General features: G+C 48.0%; 1 protein-coding gene across 4 annotated transcripts in view; it reads right to left on the reverse strand.

The window, feature by feature from the left end:
- PACS2 (phosphofurin acidic cluster sorting protein 2) overlaps positions 1 to 20,958 on the reverse strand; it is a 161,039-nt gene extending 140,081 nt beyond the window's left edge. For 2 of the 4 annotated variants that reach the window (XM_075329494.1, XM_075329493.1), the window contains exon 1: positions 20,546 to 20,958. In XM_075329494.1, coding sequence (XP_075185609.1) covers positions 20,546 to 20,655 — 110 coding nt within the window. In that variant the 5' untranslated portion in view covers positions 20,656 to 20,958. The remainder of the gene's footprint in view (positions 1 to 20,545) is intronic. The other 2 variants (XM_075329496.1, XM_075329495.1) reach the window with 1 other exon arrangement.
- Positions 20,959 to 21,986: the final 1,028 nt, after the last annotated feature.

Raw genomic sequence — 21,986 nt, forward strand, 5'->3', positions numbered from 1 at the left:
ACCCCACTGTGCAGGACTTCTCTACTGCTCTTACCCCACTGTGCAGTACTTCTCTACTGCTCTTACCCCACTGTGCAGGACTTCTCTACTGCTCTTACCCCACTGTGCAGGACTTCTCTACTGCTCTTACCCCACTGTGCAGGACTTCTCTACTGCTCTTACCCCACTGTCCAGGACTTCTCTACTGCTCTTACCCCACTGTGCAGGACCTCTCTACTGCTCTTACCCCACTGTGCAGTACTTCTCTACTGCTCTTACCCCACTGTGCAGGACTTCTCTACTGCTCTTACCCCACTGTGCAGGACTTCTCTACTGCTCTTACCCCACTGTGCAGGACTTCTCTACTGCTCTTACCCCACTGTGCAGGACTTCTCTACTACTCTTACCCCACTGTGCAGGACTTCTCTACTACTCTTACCCCACTGTGCAGGACTTCTCTACTGCTCTTACCCCACTGTGCAGGACTTCTCTACTGCTCTTACCCCACTGTGCAGGACTTCTCTACTGCTCTTACCCCACTGTCCAGGACTTCTCTACTGCTCTTACCCCACTGTGCAGGACCTCTCTACTGCTCTTACCCCACTGTGCAGGACTTCTCTACTGCTCTTACCCCACTGTGCAGGACTTCTCTACTGCTCTTACCCCACTGTGCAGGACTTCTCTACTGCTCTTACCCCACTGTGCAGGACTTCTCTACTGCTCTTACCCCACTGTGCAGGACCTCTCTACTGCTCTTACCCCACTGTGCAGGACTGCTCTACTGCTCTTACCCCACTGTGCAGGACTGCTCTACTGCTCTTACCCCACTGTGCAGGACTTCTCTACTACTCTTACCCCACTGTGCAGGACTGCTCTACTGCTCTTACCCCACTGTGCAGGACTGCTCTACTGCTCTTACCCCACTGTGCAGGACTTCTCTACTGCTCTTACCCCACTGTGCAGGACTTCTCTACTGCTCTTACCCCACTGTGCAGGACTTCTCTACTGCTCTTACCCCACTGTGCAGGACTTCTCTACTGCTCTTACCCCACTGTGCAGGACTTCTCTCGTGCTGGACCCATTCTCTGAAATGCCTCGATCCAGAATATCAGACTGACTTTCCCGGATGTGAACACGCTTTCAAAATCTCTAGTTCTGCCATCTGTAATTAGGTGACAACAGTATAACCTGCAGCTGCCTCCTCCCTCTGCACACAGGCTCCCCTGCTCACACCACTACGTCCCCGCTGGCTCAGATACTGGCAGGGCCACTGCTTCATGCAGCTTTGTTTATATTTTTCGTGCCAACACCAGGGGCGGCTTGCCAGGACTGGAATAGCACTTCTTACCTAGGGTGTCACTGCATCTATACTGAGGGACGGGTATGTCCACATGCGCTGGGTGGAAAATCCACTTTGAACTAAATTAACCAAAAACAGTAGCTGACTTTCTATAAAATGTCACCAATAATGGCCTGGCTCTGCAAATGTGCTACCCACAGCAAGGACAATCATACACAGTCAAGATCCACAAGGAGATCTGTCACCAGATTTCAAGATACACAATAAGACCTGATGAGGCTGGTGTACTTACTGTGAAAGAGCATGTCACAATTAAATGGGCTGTATAATGCTGATATTAATAGGATCATTCCATAAATCCAGGTTTAGAGAGTGACTTGCCTAGCCTGACTGATGGCTGCAGCTTGTACTGAGCAGGGAGATCTCTGCAGCAGGGAGGAGGGACACTGATCAGCTGTCAAACAGGCTAAGGCTATGTGCCCACGGGAGATCGCACCTGTGGATATTTCCACGGGTATGTCCACAGGTTTCCCGGAATCCGCAGCTATCCATAGATGCAGGATTCCAGCAAAATATATCTGCGGTAAACCTGCGGACATTCATGTGGCTTACCTGCGGAAGTCCCGGCCTCTATCTCCATAGTGGAGGAGCGGGAATTCCGCAGGTATTTCCGCAGAAATAATTGACATGCCGTTACGTGCGGCTGCGGCACATCCGCAGCATATTCTGCAGCCGCACATACCGCAGCATGGACACAGCACTCCCCATGTCCCACAGGATAACCTGGGGAGCGTCTGTACTTGCTAAAACCTGCGGATTTATCTAGAAAATCCAGATAAATCCCCAGGTTTTTCGCAGCAAAATCCGCGGGTACAGAATCCCGTGTGCACATAGCCTAAATGTGCAGAGATGGAGTGTAAAATTTAAAAAAAAAAAATAAAGAACACCAGGAAAATTGTGACCCACCCAGCTTGACTGACAGCTGCATTCTGTACTGAGGAGCTTGAGATCTCAGCAGGGAGGAGGGACACTGAGGAACTGGCAAGAATTAGTGTAAACGTTCCAAATCTGATTATAAAGTGTTTCTGACGTGGAGTATCATAATAAGTACACTTTATTGAGATCATTATGAAGCAATAAACAAATCAAGGATTAAAAACAAACCAGCGATCGACAGAAGAAGAAAGGGGGATCGTGGACACTATGGTTGTGTTTCTAAAATACCCAAAAGAACTGGAAAAAAAAACCCTTTAAGGAAAGTGAATCCACATCCTCAGCATTTCATTCATTCCTTGTACTGACAGCTCATACAATATGCCCCTTTTAAGCTTGGCGGCCAAATCCTACTTCTCTGAAAAGCATGGGAAGAACATTGAATTGGAGGTAGCGAGGTCGGGCCGGAGCGCCTTTGTTCCATGTGCTGGAATGTACTCGTCTAAGCCGCATTCCGGAATATCAACTCGCATTCCCAAGTGCGTGAGTGCGAGGAGGCGGCTGCGAGAACTTTATATAGGATCCAAATGCCTGCAATGTACATTTTCTGTGCATTCATCTCAGGATAGATTCCATGATACAGGCCGTGCAGGCACATACACGTCCCTGCAGAGATATAGCAGGATTATTCTACACCACTTATTGGATAACTAATAAACCAGAGAACAGAACGTGCAATAAACAGGAACACAAGCTTATTATATAGCAATTTTAGAAACCCAAAATATACGAGAGCAGCCACGAATAGTCACTAGAGGGATTGTCAAAAAAGCAAAGTGCTTGAACACACAAGCTGCCCCTGCTTGCAAAAAAAGGGCCAAGCTGCCCCTGCTTGCAAAAAAAGGGCCAAGCTGCCCCTGCTTGCAAAAAAAGGGCCAAGCTGCCCCTGCTTGCAAAAAAAAGGCCAAGCTGCCCCTGCTTGCAAAAAAAGGGCCAAGCTGCCCCTGCTTGCAAAAAAAGGGCCAAGCTGCCCCTGCTTGCAAAAAAAGGGCCAAGCTGCCCCTGCTTGCAAAAAAAGGGCCAAGCTGCCCCTGCTTGCAAAAAAAGGGCCAAGCTGCCCCTGCTTGCAAAAAAGGGCCAAGCTGCCCCTGCTTGCAAAAAGGGGCCAAGCTGCCCCTGCTTGCAAAAAGGGGCCAAGCTGCCCCTGCTTGCAAAAAGGGGCCAAGCTGCCCCTGCTTGCAAAAAGGGGCCAAGCTGCCCCTGCTTGCAAAAAGGGGCCAAGCTGCCCCTGCTTGCAAAAAGGGGCCAAGCTGCCCCTGCTTGCAAAAATGGGCCAAGCTGCCCCTGCTTGCAAAAAGGGGCCAAGCTGCCCCTGCTTGCAAAAAGGGGCCAAGCTGCCCCTGCTTGCAAAAAGGGGCCAAGCTGCCCCTGCTTGCAAAAAGGGGCCAAGCTGCCCCTGCTTGCAAAAAGGGGCCAAGCTGCCCCTGCTTGCAAAAAGGGGCCAAGCTGCCCCTGCTTGCAAAAAGGGGCCAAGCTGCCCCTGCTTGCAAAAAGGGGCCAAGCTGCCCCTGCTTGCAAAAAGGGGCCAAGCTACCCCTGCTTGCAAAAAGGGGCCAAGCTACCCCTGCTTGCAAAAAGGGGCCAAGCTACCCCTGCTTGCAAAAAGGGGCCAAGCTACCCCTGCTTGCAAAAAGGGGCCAAGCTACCCCTGCTTGCAAAAAGGGGCCAAGCTGCCCCTGCTTGCAAAAAGGGGCCAAGCTGCCCCTGCTTGCAAAAATGGGCCAAGCTACCCCTGCTTGCAAAAAGGGGCCAAGCTACCCCTGCTTGCAAAAAGGGGCCAAGCTACCCCTGCTTGCAAAAAGGGGCCAAGCTACCCCTGCTTGCAAAAAGGGGCCAAGCTGCCCCTGCTTGCAAAAAGGGGTTAAGTTGCCCCTGCTTGCAGCATGGCAGAGTGCACCAAGCTAACAGCCTACATAAGCAGCTGACCGGTCAGTCACTGTTCCACACTACGCAGAATTCCAGGAGGATAAGGAGCAGCCGGTTGCTTAAGGTGAAAGACGACACTGCCCTCCTAAAGGGAACCTGTCAGCATGTTTTTGCTATATAATGTGATAGCAGCATGATTTAAGGGCCGAGACCCCTGATTCCATTCCAGATATATATGACTTACTTATGGCTGTCATTTTCATAATTGTTTTATCTGCCGCAGATTTAGCAGTGCTCAGAATGCTCAGCTGTGTGTAGCCCCGCACATATCAGTGATTGGTAGCTGTGTACCTTGTGCATAGGCAGAAAGTTGCTGATCATAGGAGGGGCGGGGTTACACGACGTGGTCAACCCGATGTACAAGACACTTGGTCATGTAGTGATAATCTAATAAAACACTGATTTTATTGAAATGGCAAAACAGTTACACTCCACTGTAATCAGGAATTCAGCCACTATATCATAGCAAAACCCTGCTGACAGATTCCCTTTAAATAATGTACTGTACTGCAGACTGCAGTCAGCGATGAGACACCACAAGTGCTGCAGTGTCAGTGTGGAGCCACTTATTTATTTAAATGAAGCTCTTGGCCACACCATAGGTGCACTAAAGCCCCCTTATTGGCTTTCACAATACATATTTTTTATGGCAACTAAACAACTAACATCTACACTGTGTGCAGAATTATTAGGCAAATGAGTATTGTGATCACATGACACTTTTTATACATGTCTTCCTACTCCAAGCTGTATAGGCTGAGAGCCAACTACCAATGAAGTAAATCAGGTGACGTGCATCTCTGTAATGAGGAGGGGTGCGGTGTAATGACATCAACACCCTATATAAGGGGTGCTTAATTATTAGGCAACTTCCTTTCCTTTGACAAAATGGGTCAGAAGAGAGATTTGGCGGGTTCTGAAAAGTCCATATTGTGAGATGTCTTGCAGAGGGATGCAGCAGTCTGGAAATTGCCAAACCTTTTGCAGCGTGATCATCTTTGCCATTGCATTTCATGGCAAATAGCCAACAGAGTCGCAAGAAGCGTTTTGGGCAAAAAAAGGCGCAAAATAACTGCCCATGAATTGAGGAAAATCAAGCGTGAAGCTGCCAAGATGCCATTTGCCACCAGTTTGTCCATATTTCAGAGCTGCAACGTTACTGGAGTATCAAAAAGCACAAGGTGTGCCATACTCAGGGACATGGCCAAGGTAAGGAAGACTGAAAAACCACCACCTCTGACCAAGAAACAGAAGATAAAACCTCAAGACTAGGCCAAGAAATATCTTAAGACTGATTCTTCACAGGTTTTATGGACTGATGAAATGAGAGTGACTCTTGATGGATGGGCCAGAGGCTGGATCAGTAAAGGGCAGAGAGCTCCACTCCGGCTCAGACGCCAGCAAGGTGGAGGTGGGCACTGGTGTGGGCTGGGATCATCAAAGATCAACTTGTGGGATCTTTTCGGGTTGAGGATGGAGTGAAGCTCAACTCCCAGACCTACTGCCAGTTTCTGGAAGACAACTTCTTCAAGCAGTGGTACAGGAAGAAGTCGGTATCGTTCAAGAAAAACATTTTCATGCAGGACAATGCTCCATCACATGCATCCAACTACTCCACAGCGTGGCCGGCCAGTAAAGGTATAAAAGATGAAAAAATAATGACATGGCCCCCTTGTTCACCTGATCTGAACCCCATAGAGAACCAGTGGTCTCTCATAAAATGTGAGATCTACAGGGATGGTAAACAGTCACCTCTGGGAGCAGTGTCTGGAGGCTGTGGTGGCTGCTGCACGCAATGTGGATCGTAAACAGATCAAGCAATGACAGAATCTATGGATGGTCGCTGCTGAGTGTCATCAGAAAGAAAGGGGGCGATATTGGTCACTAATTTCTTTGGGTTTTGTTTTTGCATGTCAGAAATGTTTATTTCTAAATTTTGTGCAGTTATATTGGTTTACCTGGTGACAATAAACAAGTGAGATGGGAATAGATTTGGTTTTTATTAAGTTGCTTAATAATTCTGCACAGTAATAGTTACCTGCACAGATATCCTCCTAAGATAGCCAAATCTAAAAAAAAAAACCCACTCCAACTGCCAAAAATATTAAGCTGTGATATTTATGAGTCTTTTGCGTTGATTGAGAACATAGTTGTTGATCAATAATACAAAAAAATCCTCTAAAATACAACCTGCCTAATAATTCTGCACACGGTGTATAGCAGAGGTATGATTTTACAGGGTCACCTACAGTAAATACCGCTACAAGTGTTGAAAAAAATCTGCAATGATGAAAAAGGGTTGGTTTTTTTTTGGGGGGGGGGGGGGGGGGGGGTGATACCATAAAAAAAAAAAAAAACACAAAAAACACAGCGAACATTGGAAAGTCACTGTTATATCCAGAGCATTCAGCATTTTCTCCCAGCTTAACTACAGTGTCAAATTGAAAAACTGACACCAAACCTGGATCACTGTCGATTAGAGAAAATGTAATTACAGTTCAGTGCTCCTCATCGAGAAGATCTACCCTGTATAACCTTAGGAAATGGGATCCGGAGCAAGGAGAAGACAGCAGCTAGCAAAACACTAACAAAAGTCACTATGTGAGGATATGGGCTATATTCACATCACGGATTAGTCTGTCCAATATATTCCCTGGGAAAATCTCCCAACATATACAGAGGAAAATCTGGAGGTTGATGTACCCACCGTATGGGCACATAGTGGGAAACATCACCTAGCCGCTGCAAGGAATAGTACTATACTGAGAAGGGAGGGAAAAAAGGAAGAAAGGAAAAGGGGAAAAAAAGGGGAGAGAGGAAAAGGGGAAAAAAAGGGGAGAGAGGAAAAGGGGAAAAAAAGGGGAGAGAGGAAAAGGGGAAAAGGGGAAAAAAAGGGGAGAGAGGAAAAGGGGAAAAGGGGAAAAAAGGGGAGAGAGGAAAAGGGGAAAAAAGGGAGAGAGGAAAAGGGGAAAAAAGGGAGAGAGGAAAAGGGGAAAAAAGGGAGAGAGGAAAAGGGGGAAAAAAGGGAGAGGAAAAGGGGGAAAAAAGGGAGAGGAAAAGGGGGAAAAAGGGAGAGAGGAAAAGGGGAAAAAAGGGAGAGAGGAAAAGGGGAAAAAAGGGAGAGAGGAAAAGGGGAAAAAAGGGAGAGAGGAAAAGGGGAAAAAAGGGAGAGAGGAAAAGGGGAAAAAAGGGAGAGAGGAAAAGGGGAAAAAAGGGAGAGAGGAAAAGGGGAAAAAGGGAGAGGAAAAGGGGAAAAAAGGGAGAGAGAGAGGAAAAGGGAAAAAAAAGGGAGAGAGGAAAAGGGAAAAAAAAGGGAGAGAGGAAAAGGGGAAAAAAAGGGAGAGAGAGGAAAAGGGAAAAAGAGAGAGAGGAAAAGGGAAAAAGGGAGAGAGGAAAAGGGAAAAAAAGGGAGAGAGGAAAAGGGAAAAAAAGGGAGAGAGGAAAAGGGAAAAAAAGGGAGAGAGGAAAAGGGGAAAAAAGGAAGAGAGGAAAAAAGGGAGGGAGGAAAAGGGGGAAAAAGGGAGAGAGGAAAAGGGAAAAAATGGGGAGAGGAAAAGGGAAAAAGGGGGAGAGGAAAAGGGAAAAAGGGGGAGAAGAAAAGGGAAAAAGGGGGAGAAGAAAAGGGAAAAAGGGGGAGAAGAAAAGGGAAAAAGGGGGAGAAGAAAAGGGAAAAAGGGGGACAAAAGAGCAGAAAAAAAGGAGGGAAAATAAAAAATAAAAAAGAAGACTGTTAGTCCATAGGGTGTAAAGCAATGCAAGGGTTAAGCTAATTAAAAGCGTAATAACCATAAGATCAGCAAGAGGCTATTTAAATTAGCGAAAGCTTCTTTGCACTTTCGTTCATACATAATTTACAAGTTCAGTAGGGAAGCGTGACGCTCGCCTCAGAGTATCAATTATTAATGGAAGGGTTTTTTCTCCCCCCCATAAAATGATAACATTTAGGTTGGTGGTCTATATCTATTTTGAGGCCGCAGATGAGACAAATGTGCATTACTGAGAGGGCGCGATCACACGGGTCACCACGGGTTATGTGCGGAGGACTCAGACGCTTTCACGCCACACGGAGGTCAGGGCCATAGAAACCTATAGGTCACGGGATATAAACCATTTACATCTGATCCAAGTGATTGCCAGGAAAGGTGACGTGCAGGGGCCGTGTCGTATATACCACGCCTAGAAAGTCTACAGCATTTGCAGGCAGCTACGTAAAACTGGAGCTTATAGGGTTTAAAGAGAATGCATCCAAATCAGGTTTTTGTGCTAAACTTCTATTTTAGCAATTTTTCCCTCTTTATTAATAAAAAAAATAATCAAAGACTTACAATTTTTACACCTATTTTACACTAACTTCCTGTTTTAGGAAATGCACATGTACATTAGCACCAATGAACAGACTCAGACCCTATCATTTACACTAAAGCATCTAATGAGTGTGTGCAAAGCTCACTATGAAGGGAGCAGTGATCTTGAAATCCAATCCAAAAATCACGTTAAAATCCAGAGAAGTGTCTAAAAGTATCCATGAGTAAAAAACCGCGTTGGTGTGCGGTGAATATGGCCCCATTAATCAAGGTCTGTGACAATGCCCTGTGTGATTGGTGGATCCCGAGTGACCAAAGGTATTATTTGTTAATAAAATCCTGCCTCTGATGATAATGAGCCTGCAATAAACACAAAGAAAACAAAAAAACAAAGTATGTATCTAAAATAATCCTAGTGGCTAGTATGAAACTTACAAGATAACCAATTTTGTTTTTCTTTAAATAAACATCAAGCTATGGGGAAAAAAAATGCCCCACAATTTGGAGAAAATACAAACAAGTCATATTCTAGCAAAACCTCTTTAAAAGAAGTTTACCTAAAAGACACTTGCATGGTATATACAGCTGGCGTCAGTAATTAGAAAAGAAATAAAAATTAAAAAAAAACAACAATTTATAATAAAAAATTAAAGGATAAATTAAAGGGGATGTCCCGGAGACGTCAATGCTTATTTAGGGATGATTGTTTCCCCTGGAAGCCCCTTACTATCTGAGCCTGGACATCTCTGTGGGTGAAGTCCCAGTGACACGGGTCAGATACAAGGAGTCATCCATCGCTCCTTCACCTTTACGAGTCATTTACCTGCGTAATCATGAAATTACCAAGAACAAAGGAAGATCATCAAAGGCACAAATAATAAACGGACGGCCGATTTATTAGTGTTTATGGCACTTTTTTTCCAGTCTGTCATTTCTAGATGCACCTTTTTTAAAGTTTATTTTGTGTCCCTGTTTTGTGCTTTTGTTTCTTACATGTTCATAGTTGTGGTTGAGGTTTCCCAGTTTCCAGATGTTTTTCGGTTGATTCATCAATTGAAACTTTTGAAAACGGCTCAAAACTTTGGAGCAAAAAGTAATATATTGTCACCCCTTGGAATGATATTATGTTCGTCTGGAAATTCTGCGCACATTTTAGCGGTAAATATGGTTCGGGAAACAAAAAGTAACCTGCTTATATTTTGTGCACAATATATGAGCTATGTGCGCCATTTTTTAAAAAAGGTTGATGCAAATAAAAAATAAATGCTTTAAAAAAATGCTAAAACACAATAAAAAAAAATACCAATACCAGTAAAAATAATAGCACTAGAAAAAATATATATATATAATGTAATATAATGTTAAATATAATACAATAAATAAAATATATATAAAATAAATATAAATAAAATTATAATATATATAATACAACAAATAATGCATAATATATATACACATACATACACATACATACACACAAACTGTATAGAGTACTATAATACAACAAAATGCATTCAAAAAATATATATACACACACACACACATTACATACATACACATACATAAATACACACAGTATATGGTAATACAACAAATAATGCATAAAATGTGTAATATATATATATATATATATATATATATATATATATATATATATATATATATATATATATATATACACACACACACTGTATATAGTAATACAACAAAATGCATACAAAAAATATATTATATATATACTTTTTTTATGCATTTTGTTGTATTACTATATAGTGTGTGTATATGTGTATGTATGTGTATAATTATATAATTATATATATATATATATATATATATATATATTGCATTATTTGTTGTATTACTATATACTGCATGTATGCATTTATACGTGTGTGTGTGTGTGTGTATGTATATGTGTGTGTGTATAATATATATATATATATATATATATATATATATATATATATATATACATACACACACACACATATACATACACACACACGTATAAATGCATACACGCAGTATATAGTAATACAACAAATAATGCAATATATATATATATATATATATATATATATACATACATATATATATACATACACACACACACACACACACACCATATATACACACACACATATATATATATTATACACACACTTAAAAATATAATTAAAAATAGTAATCAAATACCATATAATTAAATAAAAAGAAAAATTATAAAAGGTCAAAAAGGCAATACTTTAGTGAGGGCCAAATTCAATGAGGGCCCAAGTTGAAGCGTAATATTAAATCACTAGCGTTAACATTCATCCAGTATTCGGGTCATTATCAGCATGTGGACAGTAATTGACAGCTGGAGAGATGCAGCAGATGTCAGGGAAGGGGACAGGTTACAGCAGGCAGCTGCCTGACGAGGACGGGCGCATCCCTCCAGGAGGATATTAGGAGGCTGCTCACCTACTGCGCGGCAGGTTGTAATGGTAAATTATTCAGGAATGCAGCACCCCTGAGACACCTCTAATGTGCGACTAAGAAAACATCTGATGTTATACAGCCATATACAGCGTCTACCTTTATTTTCCATTTACACTGTTACCCCATATGAACCGAGTCAGCACTATCATGCCAATATGGGATACAGCCGCCATGTCCCTATTATGGTGGGCAGTAATGATCTGGATTGGCGCGGCCGAGAGAACCAGTACAATTGGATCTGACATATCACAATCTTCTATCCACAGAAACTGCATGAAGGGAAATATTGATCCAAGGAGCTGTCTGCTGCCTTAGGGTGGTAATACCTTCCTTGAGATTAACTAGTGCCAGTATAAAAAGGCTGACCTCTGAAGACCTATAGATTCCGTGTTATCCAACCCTCCTTATATAAACCCAATCACTTACCTCAATTGACTTTAAGAGAACCTTAAAGGTCTCTCCTGTCAATTACCCGGAGCGGCGCTGGGCAGAGCCGGACTAGTTTTGTGTCTGAAATCACCGGAAGGATATTTAAAGTATATATTTTCTCTGAAACGCCACAGAGAGCAAAGAAGATCCAGATTCCTGATATTCTGATATTAAGCCTGCATCTGCCTGGTCTGGTGCGGGCACTGTTCATGCGCCTGGCATAGGAGGTAATGATATGTCCTACCGTATTGTTGGGAAGCGTTAAAAGCAGTACTCCCATCTCAGTAAGTACCTGCATAAAACTGGAAATTGCAATCACATCTTGTCTTTTGCTACAAGTCTGCAGTCACTCAATGAATCCTCACAGTGTGTGCATTGCACACTGTCAGGATTCCCCAGTGTTGGCAGGTGTGCAGTTTGCAGGATTGGCCAGAATGTGGCTCTCACCCCTGACATGGCACCACCTCCAGTACGCAGACACAGAAGATTTTTGGGACTTCCCGGCCCCCGTCTTTCTTCGGAGCAGTCGATGGAACACTTTAGTGATATTGATGCATTTGAAGCCTTTTGGAATGAGACACGTACGTGTGACCGTCACAAGAATGGCAGATTCTCATCCTCTGGAAATAATTAAAGGGGACCGGTCACGGGAGGCACTGGCTGGGATAATAAGGAGCAGCTTTGGGCACTGATTGAAACCAGACCCGCCAGTGAGAGGCTGCATTTTATATTGCTGCCTGCCACTTACCTGCTGCGGCCAGGAGTGACTGCGCCACGGTATAGACGGCACTATAACCATCATCACTGCTGGGTGTAAGATCTGCAAATCACTACTTATAAATTATGTTGCTTCCTTCTGAAAAATCCCTTTAAAGGTCTCCTTTTCATGCTATTTACTGTCCGCTGCCTGTTGTCAGGTGCAATCAATGTCTAGCCATAGAGCCACAAAGTAAGGCCGGAGTTCCACTTGCACGTGACTCGTGTGAGTCTCGCATCGCATCACCCGGCACGGCCGCACACTCTCCTGACCGGAGCGTGCATCGCATCACCCGGCACGGCCGCACACTCTCCTGACCGGAGCGTGCATCGCATCACCCGGCACGGCCGCACACTCTCCTGACCGGAGCGTGCATCGCATCACCCGGCACGGCCGCACACTCTCCTGACCGGAGCGTGCATCGCATCACCCGGCACGGCCGCACACTCTCCTGACCGGAGCGTGCATCGCATCACCCGGCACGGCCGCACACTCTCCTGACCGGAGCGTGCATCGCATCACCCGGCACGGCGCACACTCTCCTGACCGGAGCGTGCATCGCATCACCCGGCACGGCGCACACTCGCCTGACCGGAGCGTGCATCGCATCACCCGGCACGGCACACACTCGCCTGACCGGAGCGTGCATCGCATCACCCGGCACACACTCGCCTGACCGGAGCGTGCATCGCATCACCCGGCACACACTCGCCTGACCGGAGCGTGCATCGCATCACCCGGCACACACTCGCCTGACCGGAGCGTGCATCGCATCACCCGGCACACACTCGCCTGACCGGAGCGTGCATCGCATCACCCGGCACACACTCGCCTGACCGGAGCGTGCATCGCATCACCCGGCACACACTCGCCTGACCGGAGCGTGCATCGCATCACCCGGCACACACTCGCCTGACCGGAGCGTGCATCGCATCACCCGGCACACACTCGCCTGACCGGAGCGTGCATCGCATCACCCGGCACACACTCGCCTGACCGGAGCGTGCATCGCATCACCCGGCACACACTCGCCTGACCGGAGCGTGCATCGCATCACCCGGCACACACTCGCCTGACCGGAGCGTGCATCGCATCACCCGGCACACACTCGCCTGACCGGAGCGTGCATCGCATCACCCGGAACACACTCGCCTGACCGGAGCGTGCATCGCATCACCCGGCACACACTCGCCTGACCGGAGTGTGCATCGCATCACCCGGCACACACTCGCCTGACCGGAGTGTGCATCGCATCACCCGGCACACACTCGCCTGACCGGAGTGTGCATCGCATCACCCGGAGTGTGCATCGCATCACGCGGCACACACTCGCCTGACCGGAGTGTGCATCGCATCACGCGGCACACACTCGCCTGACCGGAGTGTGCATCGCATCACCCGGCACACACTCGCCTGACCGGAGTGTGCATCGCATCACCCGGCACACACTCCTGACCAGAGCGTGCACACTCTCCTGACCGGAGCGCCTCCGCTGCATGTATTTCCATGCAGCTGAGGCACTTCTGTCCGGAGAGTGTGCGGCCGTGCCGGGTGATGCAAGAGTCACAAGGGGACCTATAGTGCTGGCAGAATGCTGGGGAAGAAGCACCATCCACTCACACACAGAGGGTGGTAAGTTAGGCCGCGCTCACATCAGCAGTATTTTGCCGCAAAACCGGATACATCACAAATGAGTTTCAGTTGCATTCATTTCCAATAGACTTGCGGCAAGATGCGGTCACATGTGGTTGTGTATGACGCATGCAACCGCATGTGACCGCATCTTGCCGTGTGTCCATTGGAAATTAATGGAACTGAAACGCATTTGTGACGGATCCTGTTTTGCGGCAAAACACCGCTGATGTGAGCGCGGCCTAACAGAGCATCAAAAACGGAGACGGAAAAGTGCACCCTCGGGCAGGGACTAGTCACCTGAGGCAGTGTCTTCAGCCGGCTTTTTAAAAGTATGAAGCCACTAAAAAGTCAATGCGCTAAAGAATAGAAACGCGCCTGCGGCCAGGTAGTCCTCCATATTCACGAACTGTATATATGACTAGTTTCACACTTGCGCTATTTTAACGCAAACGGAATCCGTCACTAATGTAGTACAGTTCATTTATTTACAGTGGAAGCGCGTTACTATGGCGCGTGTGTGTGTCATGCAGTACCCACTTGTGTCCACACGATGTCGCGCTTCCACTGTAAATAAATGAACTTACGGTACTACATTAGTGACGGATTCCGTTTGCGTCAAAATAGCGCAAGTGTGAGTGAGCCCTAACCCTGACCTCAGCACTAACTGGCATCTTTCTGCGTATGCACAGTGTATACCAAAAGCAGCCAGTCAGTGGTGTGGGCGGAGTTATATATATATATTATTATATATATATATTGTATTAAAACTGCAGTCTGGTAAGGCTGCTTTCACACATCAGTTTTTTGCCATCAGGCACGATCCGGCGAAAAAAAAAGGGATCTGTCATCATTTTTTTTCCATGCGTTCCTTCCGTTCTTTTTGACAGATCCATAGTGATACTGAGCATGCTCAGTTAAAAAAAACGGATCCGTCATTGGATTCCGTCATATGCAAGATGACGATGGATCCGGCGCCCATAGGCTTCCATTATACAATTTGGCGTGGTCCGTTTTTTTGCCGGAGACAAAAAACGTTCCCTGCTGCGTCCTGACGAAGAAATTTCACCAGATCTGGCGGATGCCACATGCGACGCAAGGCCATCTGGCACAATCCGGCGCTAATACAAGTCTATGGGGAATAAAACTGATCGGACGCCGGACCCATTTTATCCGCAATTCGCCGGATTGTGCCTGACACCGAAAAACTGATGTGTGGAAGCAGCCTAAGTGATGCATTGCAGGAATCTGGGTCTCTGCCCCTACATCATGTTACTCTGTGATAGGGGGAAAGAAAAACTCTGGTGATAGATGGCCTTTTACAAAGCAACTATGAATAAGTATACACCAGTCTGTATATAACTTATTCCTTACCAATGAATACCCTTTATTTGCTGCAATCTTTTTGCAAATATGTGACTGTTCGCTGGGCTTCCTGCAGGCGAGCGTGCACGGCTACGGATCAGTCTGTCATCTCTACCTGTGGACTCTATAAAGGACGCTTTCCACAGTGCTGATCCGTCACCGCAGCTAAACTGAACTGGTCAGACCACTTATTTCCCCGGCCCGGCCTGCAGCAGCACGGCCCGGAGGCATTATCCCGATATGTTCCGGTGCTACCGTGCAGGGTGATCACTTGATTATCACACAAGCTGGCTGCCAAGGTCTCCTCTATCCCATAATCCTCTCTTTAGGGTATTTATACCTGCGCTCGCACAGGTCACAGCTGGCTGTGGGGCTTATGCGCAGTCATTAATAATCCCCTAGATATTCACATGAGACAAATCCCTGCTCCACACATGAATTTCTCTCCCCCCCATATTCCTTTCGGACTAATCGTCTTGTGTCTCAAGGCGTGGAGCAATCGTCTTCTCCAGCGCTGCGCAGCCTGCAGCCATCCTGAAACTACAACTCCCAGCACCACCAAACCGTGCTTATCGCTGGGACTGCGTGCACTTTGCCCTGCAAAACAAGTCAGCGCAATAAATCAAAAAAAAGAGCCCAAACCCATGAGAACTAGGGATCGGCAAGTACAGCGCTCCAGACCGGGGCCGGTGTCATTGAACTTGTGGCTTCCAGTTTCCTCCTTTATATGGCTATTTTTATGGCTTTAACCCCTTTTGCATAACTGCATTTAGCACATGCAAATTTATGCTGAGGAACCACAACAAAATCCACAGAGGATTTCTTTCTATACGTGTGCACATTTCTGGGGGTGTACTAACTTCTGTATAGCTATGTCCATTTACCCATTCGGAAACAGAATTTACATGCAAAACCAAAATACGGATCCATTCCATAAGACCTGTCTACAGATGCCTGTGTCGGGCTGTTTGCCCCTCATCAGCACAAATCAAATTCTGGCTTCTTGTGCGCTTTACACTGATGAGGGGTACATTCCCCGAAACAGGAACCTGTAGATGAGTTTTTGGCTCTTATCTGTGGTTCTGTTTAAGCACATTGAAGCGTCAAAAATAGACTTCTAGGTGTGAGATCACCCTCTTGCAAAACACAGACTAATTTGCAGGACTATCTGTAAACCTCCATACTCGGTGAGCTCCGGTAGTTCCTTCCCGCAAGGCTTGTTGCAATAGACACATTCCAATATTTTGGATATTGAAGAAACATTGTATAATATTGTGATAACAGAAATCCTTCTGTATATATAATAAGGAAACAACTTGGGCATTTATAAAGAGTAAGTGCATCCTTAAAGGGTTCTTTCCATCTTCACAAATGGGTATTGTTGGATAGAGCTTGTAAAAACGAGCACCTTTGCAATTTACTGCTTATTAAAACGTGTTGACTCTCTTCAGATATTGACATTTTTCTTTTGTTTTGCGCTTGTTGCCTAGGAGACCGACCACCGCTGCGGTCTAGTTTGTAAGCACTGGGCGGACGTTGCCCATGATTAGGAGATAACGCGCTCCTGGGCAGCTTCAGAATATAGAAGAGAGCTTTAAGGGACTGTGCAAATGGTCAGTCTCTGAGGCAACAAGCTGTAAACTAAAGTGTTAATATCTTAAAGGGGTTGTTCACGATGCAAACAACCATTATATGTAAAATAACAACATGTATAATCACTTTCGTTGCAGGTGCCTTCTCCTGGGGATTGTGTGACATTATTACGTCATGTGATCCTTGCAGCCAATCAATGCTGGCTTCACCCTCCCCTCCTTTGGACAAATCCAGACACCTGGAGGAAGTGAGAGCTGTTGCTGGCCTCTTACATTCTCCGGATGACAATTATTTCAGTAGGGGAGGACAGTGAAGCAAGCGCTGATTGGTTGCTGGAATCACACAACAAAACGTCAAGTGATCCCCAGGAGGAGGCAGTGTCAAAACTGCTCAAACAGCGCCGGCATCGGAGGAGAGTACAGATATTATTTTACTGGGGGGAAACATAAGGTTTGAGAAGCAGTTGTCTGAGCAATGTACAACCCCTTTAAGAAAGGCTGAAAATTTCTACTAAGCAGTAAATTGCACAATCGCTTGTATTAACCAACTATTTGACAATACCCAATGAGGACGGAACTGACCCTTTAAATATCACCTCACATAACATGACAGTAGAACACCCCCACCCCCTTCAATCAGATAAACCTCGACAAATGTGCATGAAGGCGATTCATAGATTTGAGCAACGAAAAGGGGCAAGACTGCTGTCTCCTGAAATCTAGCAATCCATGGGGGGACAGATCCCCGATGTTCAAAGGCCAAAACTGACACATTTCGCTCAAAAAAGTGACACATTTCGCTCATTTACATTCCTAACAAACCCTATAACCGCTGTCTCCATCACTAGATACATTGTTTCAAACATCCCCCAGCAGATCACTGTACAGGAAAGTACAGAAGACTGCTGGAGACTGCGACCGACCCTCTACAGGTAGTAACAGAAGGCATCCCTGGCTACGACAGAGCGGACGGACACATCGCCCACCGCGGCCAGGGCTGCGCTCACCAATGCGTCTTATGGGATTTTATACAGGATCCTCTCGGCAGACCTTGTGTTGGATTATTTTCTTTTGTTAGTACACTTTGGAAGTAATTGTAATAGTCACTTTGCAAAATCTTCATTTTCCAGAGGCGATAAACAGCAGCTGCACAGGAAAGTGACAGCTTCAAAAGAAACGATGAGAAGTCTTCACCCCCTGCGAGTGCTCACGTCCACTTTTGTGCTGTATGTTTTCAATCCGATACATATGGAGACCCTCCCCCCCTCATCCCCTTGACATACGGAAAGTTGCTGTGTGGACATTTTTCAATTATTGAATTATTATTTTTTTAACCATGCATACAGCGATAAGATGACGGGAAGAGATTACTGTGCATTTCATTTCTGCACAATGTGATTTTATTTTTTTTTTTTTTAAAATGGGCTCATACTGGGAAGTACGGAGCGGAACTGGAAACAATGACACCTTTTAGTATCATAATCCCTCTACAGGTAAAACTAGAAGGATGAGCCCTCACCTCCCACTGGAGCCCTCCCTGACCACACAAGAAGCCCTCACAAAGCCCCCCGCCGCTGTAGAGCCCTCCCCCAACCACCACAGGAGCTCTCCCAGATCACCAATTGCACCCCCCCCAGGAGCTCTCCCAGATCACCAATTGCACCCCCCCCAGGAGCTCTCCCAGATCACCAATTGCACCCCCCCCCAGGAGCTCTCCCAGATCGCCAATTGCACCCCCCCCAGGAGCTCTCCCAGATCGCCAATTGCACCCCCCCCAGGAGCTCTCCCAGATCGCCAATTGCACCCCCCCCAGGAGCTCTCCCAGATCGCCAATTGCACCCCCCCCCGGAGCTCTCGCAGATCGCCAATTGCACCCCCCCAGGAGCTCTCCCCAATCGCCGCCATTGAAGCCAACCTTGATCACCGCCACAGGGGTCCTCAACTACCGCCATTGGAGACCTCCCCGATTGCCACTGGAGCCCTCGCGCCTCCCCCACAGCAACTCTCCCAGACCACCGCTCACCCCCCCACCACCAGAGGAGCTATCCCCCGACTGCCGCCACTGGAGCCATCACCGATTGCCACTGGAGCCCTCGCGCCTCCCCCACAGCAACTCTCCCAGACCACCGCTCACCCCCCACCACCAGAGGAGCTATCCCCCGACTGCCGCCACTGGAGCCATCACCGATTGCCACTGGAGCCCCCCCCCCCCCCCCCCCCCCCCCCTCGCGCCTCCCCCACAGCAACTCTCCCAGACCACCGCTCACCCCCCACCACCAGAGGAGCTATCCCCCGACTGCCGCCACTGGAGCCATCACCGATCAGTACAGGAGCTCTCCCAGACCCCCACTCTCTCCCCACCACTGCCTCCGGAACCCTGCCACGCCCCCCCCCCCTCCATCATCGCTGCCACCGGAACCCTGCCCCCCCCCCCCCCATCATCGCTGCCACCGGAACCCTGCCCCCCCCTCCATCATCGCTGCCACAGGAACCCTGCCACCCCCCCCCCCCCCCATCATCATCGCTGCCACAGGAACCCTGCCACCCCCCCCCCCCCCATCATCATCGCTGCCACAGGAACCCTGCCACCCCCCCCCCCCATCATCATCGCTGCCACAGGAACCCTGCCACCCCCCCCCCCCCATCATCATCGCTGCCACCGGAACCCTGCCCCCCCCCCCCTCCATCATCGCTGCCACCGGAACCCTGCCACCCCCTCCCTCCATCATCGCTGCCACCGGAGCCCTGCCACCCACCCCCCCCCCCCCATCATCGCTGCCACCCCCCCTCCCCCCAATCATCGCTGCCACCGGAACCCTGCCCCCCCCCCCCCATCATCGCTGCAATCGGAACTCTGCCCCCCCATCATCGCGGCCACCGGAACCCTGCCCCCCCCCCTCAGTCATCGCTGCCACCGGAACCCTGGCGCCCCCCCTCCATTATCGCTGCCACCGGAACCCTGGCGCCCCCCCCCTCCATCATCGCTGCCACCGGAACCCTGGCGCCCACCCCTCCATCATCGCTGCCACCGGAACCCTGACCCCCCCCCCCCCATCATCGTTGCCACCGGAACCCTGACCCCCCCCCTCCATCATCGCTGCCACCGGAACCCTGACCCCCCCCCCCTCCATCATCATCGCTGCCACCAGAACCCTGGCCCCCCCCCCTCCATCATCATTGCTGCCACCAGAACCCTGCCCCCCCCCTCCATCATCGCTGCCACCGGAACCCTGGCGCCCCCCCCCCCTCCGTCATCGCTGCCACCGGAACCCTGGCGCCCCCCCCCCTCCGTCATCGCTGCCACCGGAACCCTGGCGCCCCCCTCCATCATCGCTGCCACCGGAACCCTGACCCCCTCCATCATCATCGCTGCCACCGGAACCCTGACCCCCTCCATCATCATCGCTGCCACCGGAACCCTGACCCCCCCCTCCATCATCATCGCTGCCACCGGAACCCTCACACCCCCCATCACTGGGACCCTCACACCCCCCATCACTGGGACCCTCGCTTCCACCCCCTCCATCATCGCTGCCACTGGAGCCCTTAACTGTCGCCACCAGAGCCATGGACCACCACCACAGTTGCAGTCATGGCTGGGCAGTCGCACTCACAAAGTTGCTGTTTGTCTATAGGAGCTATCCCCCGATATCCTGCCCCCGGGTAGTGGTCGGGGGGATGTTTATGTCCGTGCCCTCCACAAACAGACCCTGTACATGTAAACATTCCCTCCCCCACCACACACGGGTATATTGCAGGAACACTACTGCCGCCGCTGTGCACTCACCTGGGGATACAGCTGGGGCTGGAGCCATCTATCTCCCAAGTGGCAAACAAGTTCATGGGCACCGGCCTGTTCAGCGCCCCCGGGAAGCTCAGCCGCCCCTTGTCCGCCATGGTGGCCGCCGTGGTTTCCTCCCGGACAGCAGAGGGATGTCGCCTGCCTCAGGGCGGAGGACACAAGCAGCTCCTCCGGTCACATCTCCCCGTCTCTCTACTCCTCGCCCTCCTCAGGCGCGCCCCCGACAAGCCGTGCCCGCGCGTACGCCGATACGCCGCTTACAGATTATTTTTTTTTTTATTATTTTGAATATTAAGCTTTATCAACAATCACAAATAACACGGTTCCTCGGTTCAGTGAAGACTGGCCGCCGCTATAATAGAACTCCACTAAGCGCGCTCCCGACAAGGTTCATTTGTTTCACAGCTATTATTATCCAAGGCTACTAAATCCGCCCCGGTCGGAAGTGACGCCGGACAGAAAGCGGTGCCTGAATAATGCATGATTTATGACATGGGCGGAATTAACGGTATATGGAACAACCAATCAAATTGCTTCTTACAGTTTAGCACACTTATGAGCAAATGAAAGTTGGTATTTGATTGGTTGTTATGGACAACTTTTTTTTGTACACAATCTTTATTAGTATAATGACAATATTCTGCGAGTAAATGTAACAGCCAATCAAATTACTTCTTACATAATAGAACACGCAAAATAAAAGCTGGTATGTGATTGGTTGCTAGGGGCAACTACTTATCTGTTCATTTGTTTTGAACAGCAGAATCTTTATATAGCGTTGACAAAGCTGGTATATACACATTATTGCCCTATATATGGTATAACACACCTAATCTCCGGCATTATACCAAACAAGATCATAAAAATCTCCCTGTACAATTTCTCTGTTGCTCCATTATGAATTAAATGGACTGTATCCTACGATAATTACCATTGAAGAGTCATGTGGGCGGTGCTACTATTCTAAAGAGTCATCTGGGCGGTGCTACTATTCTAAAGAGTCATGGGGGTGGTGCTCCTATTCTAAAATTACATGGAGATGGTGCTACTATTCTAAAAAGACATGGAGAAGGTGCTACTATACAAAAGAGCCATGGAGGTGGTGCTACTATTCTAAAGAGTCGTGAGTGGTGCTACTATTGCCTCAGGGTAACCCTCAACTCTGCTCTCTCCTTCAATCCACATATCCAAGCCCTCTTCACCTCCTGCGGATTCTAACTCCTAAATATTTCCTAAATTCGTACATTTCTTAACCAAGAATCTGCAAAAACAGTAGTGCATGCCCTCATTATCTCCCACCTCGACTACTGTAACCCCGTGCTTTGTGCCTTTCCTTATAACACCCTTACACCCCTCCAATCTATCCTAAACTCTGCGGCCCGATTAATCCACCTCTCCCCTCGCTATTCCCCGACTTCCCGTTTCT

The sequence above is a fragment of the Anomaloglossus baeobatrachus genome, chromosome 12 (assembly GCF_048569485.1).
Source record: "Anomaloglossus baeobatrachus isolate aAnoBae1 chromosome 12, aAnoBae1.hap1, whole genome shotgun sequence".
NCBI classification, from domain to species: Eukaryota; Metazoa; Chordata; class Amphibia; order Anura; family Aromobatidae; genus Anomaloglossus; species Anomaloglossus baeobatrachus.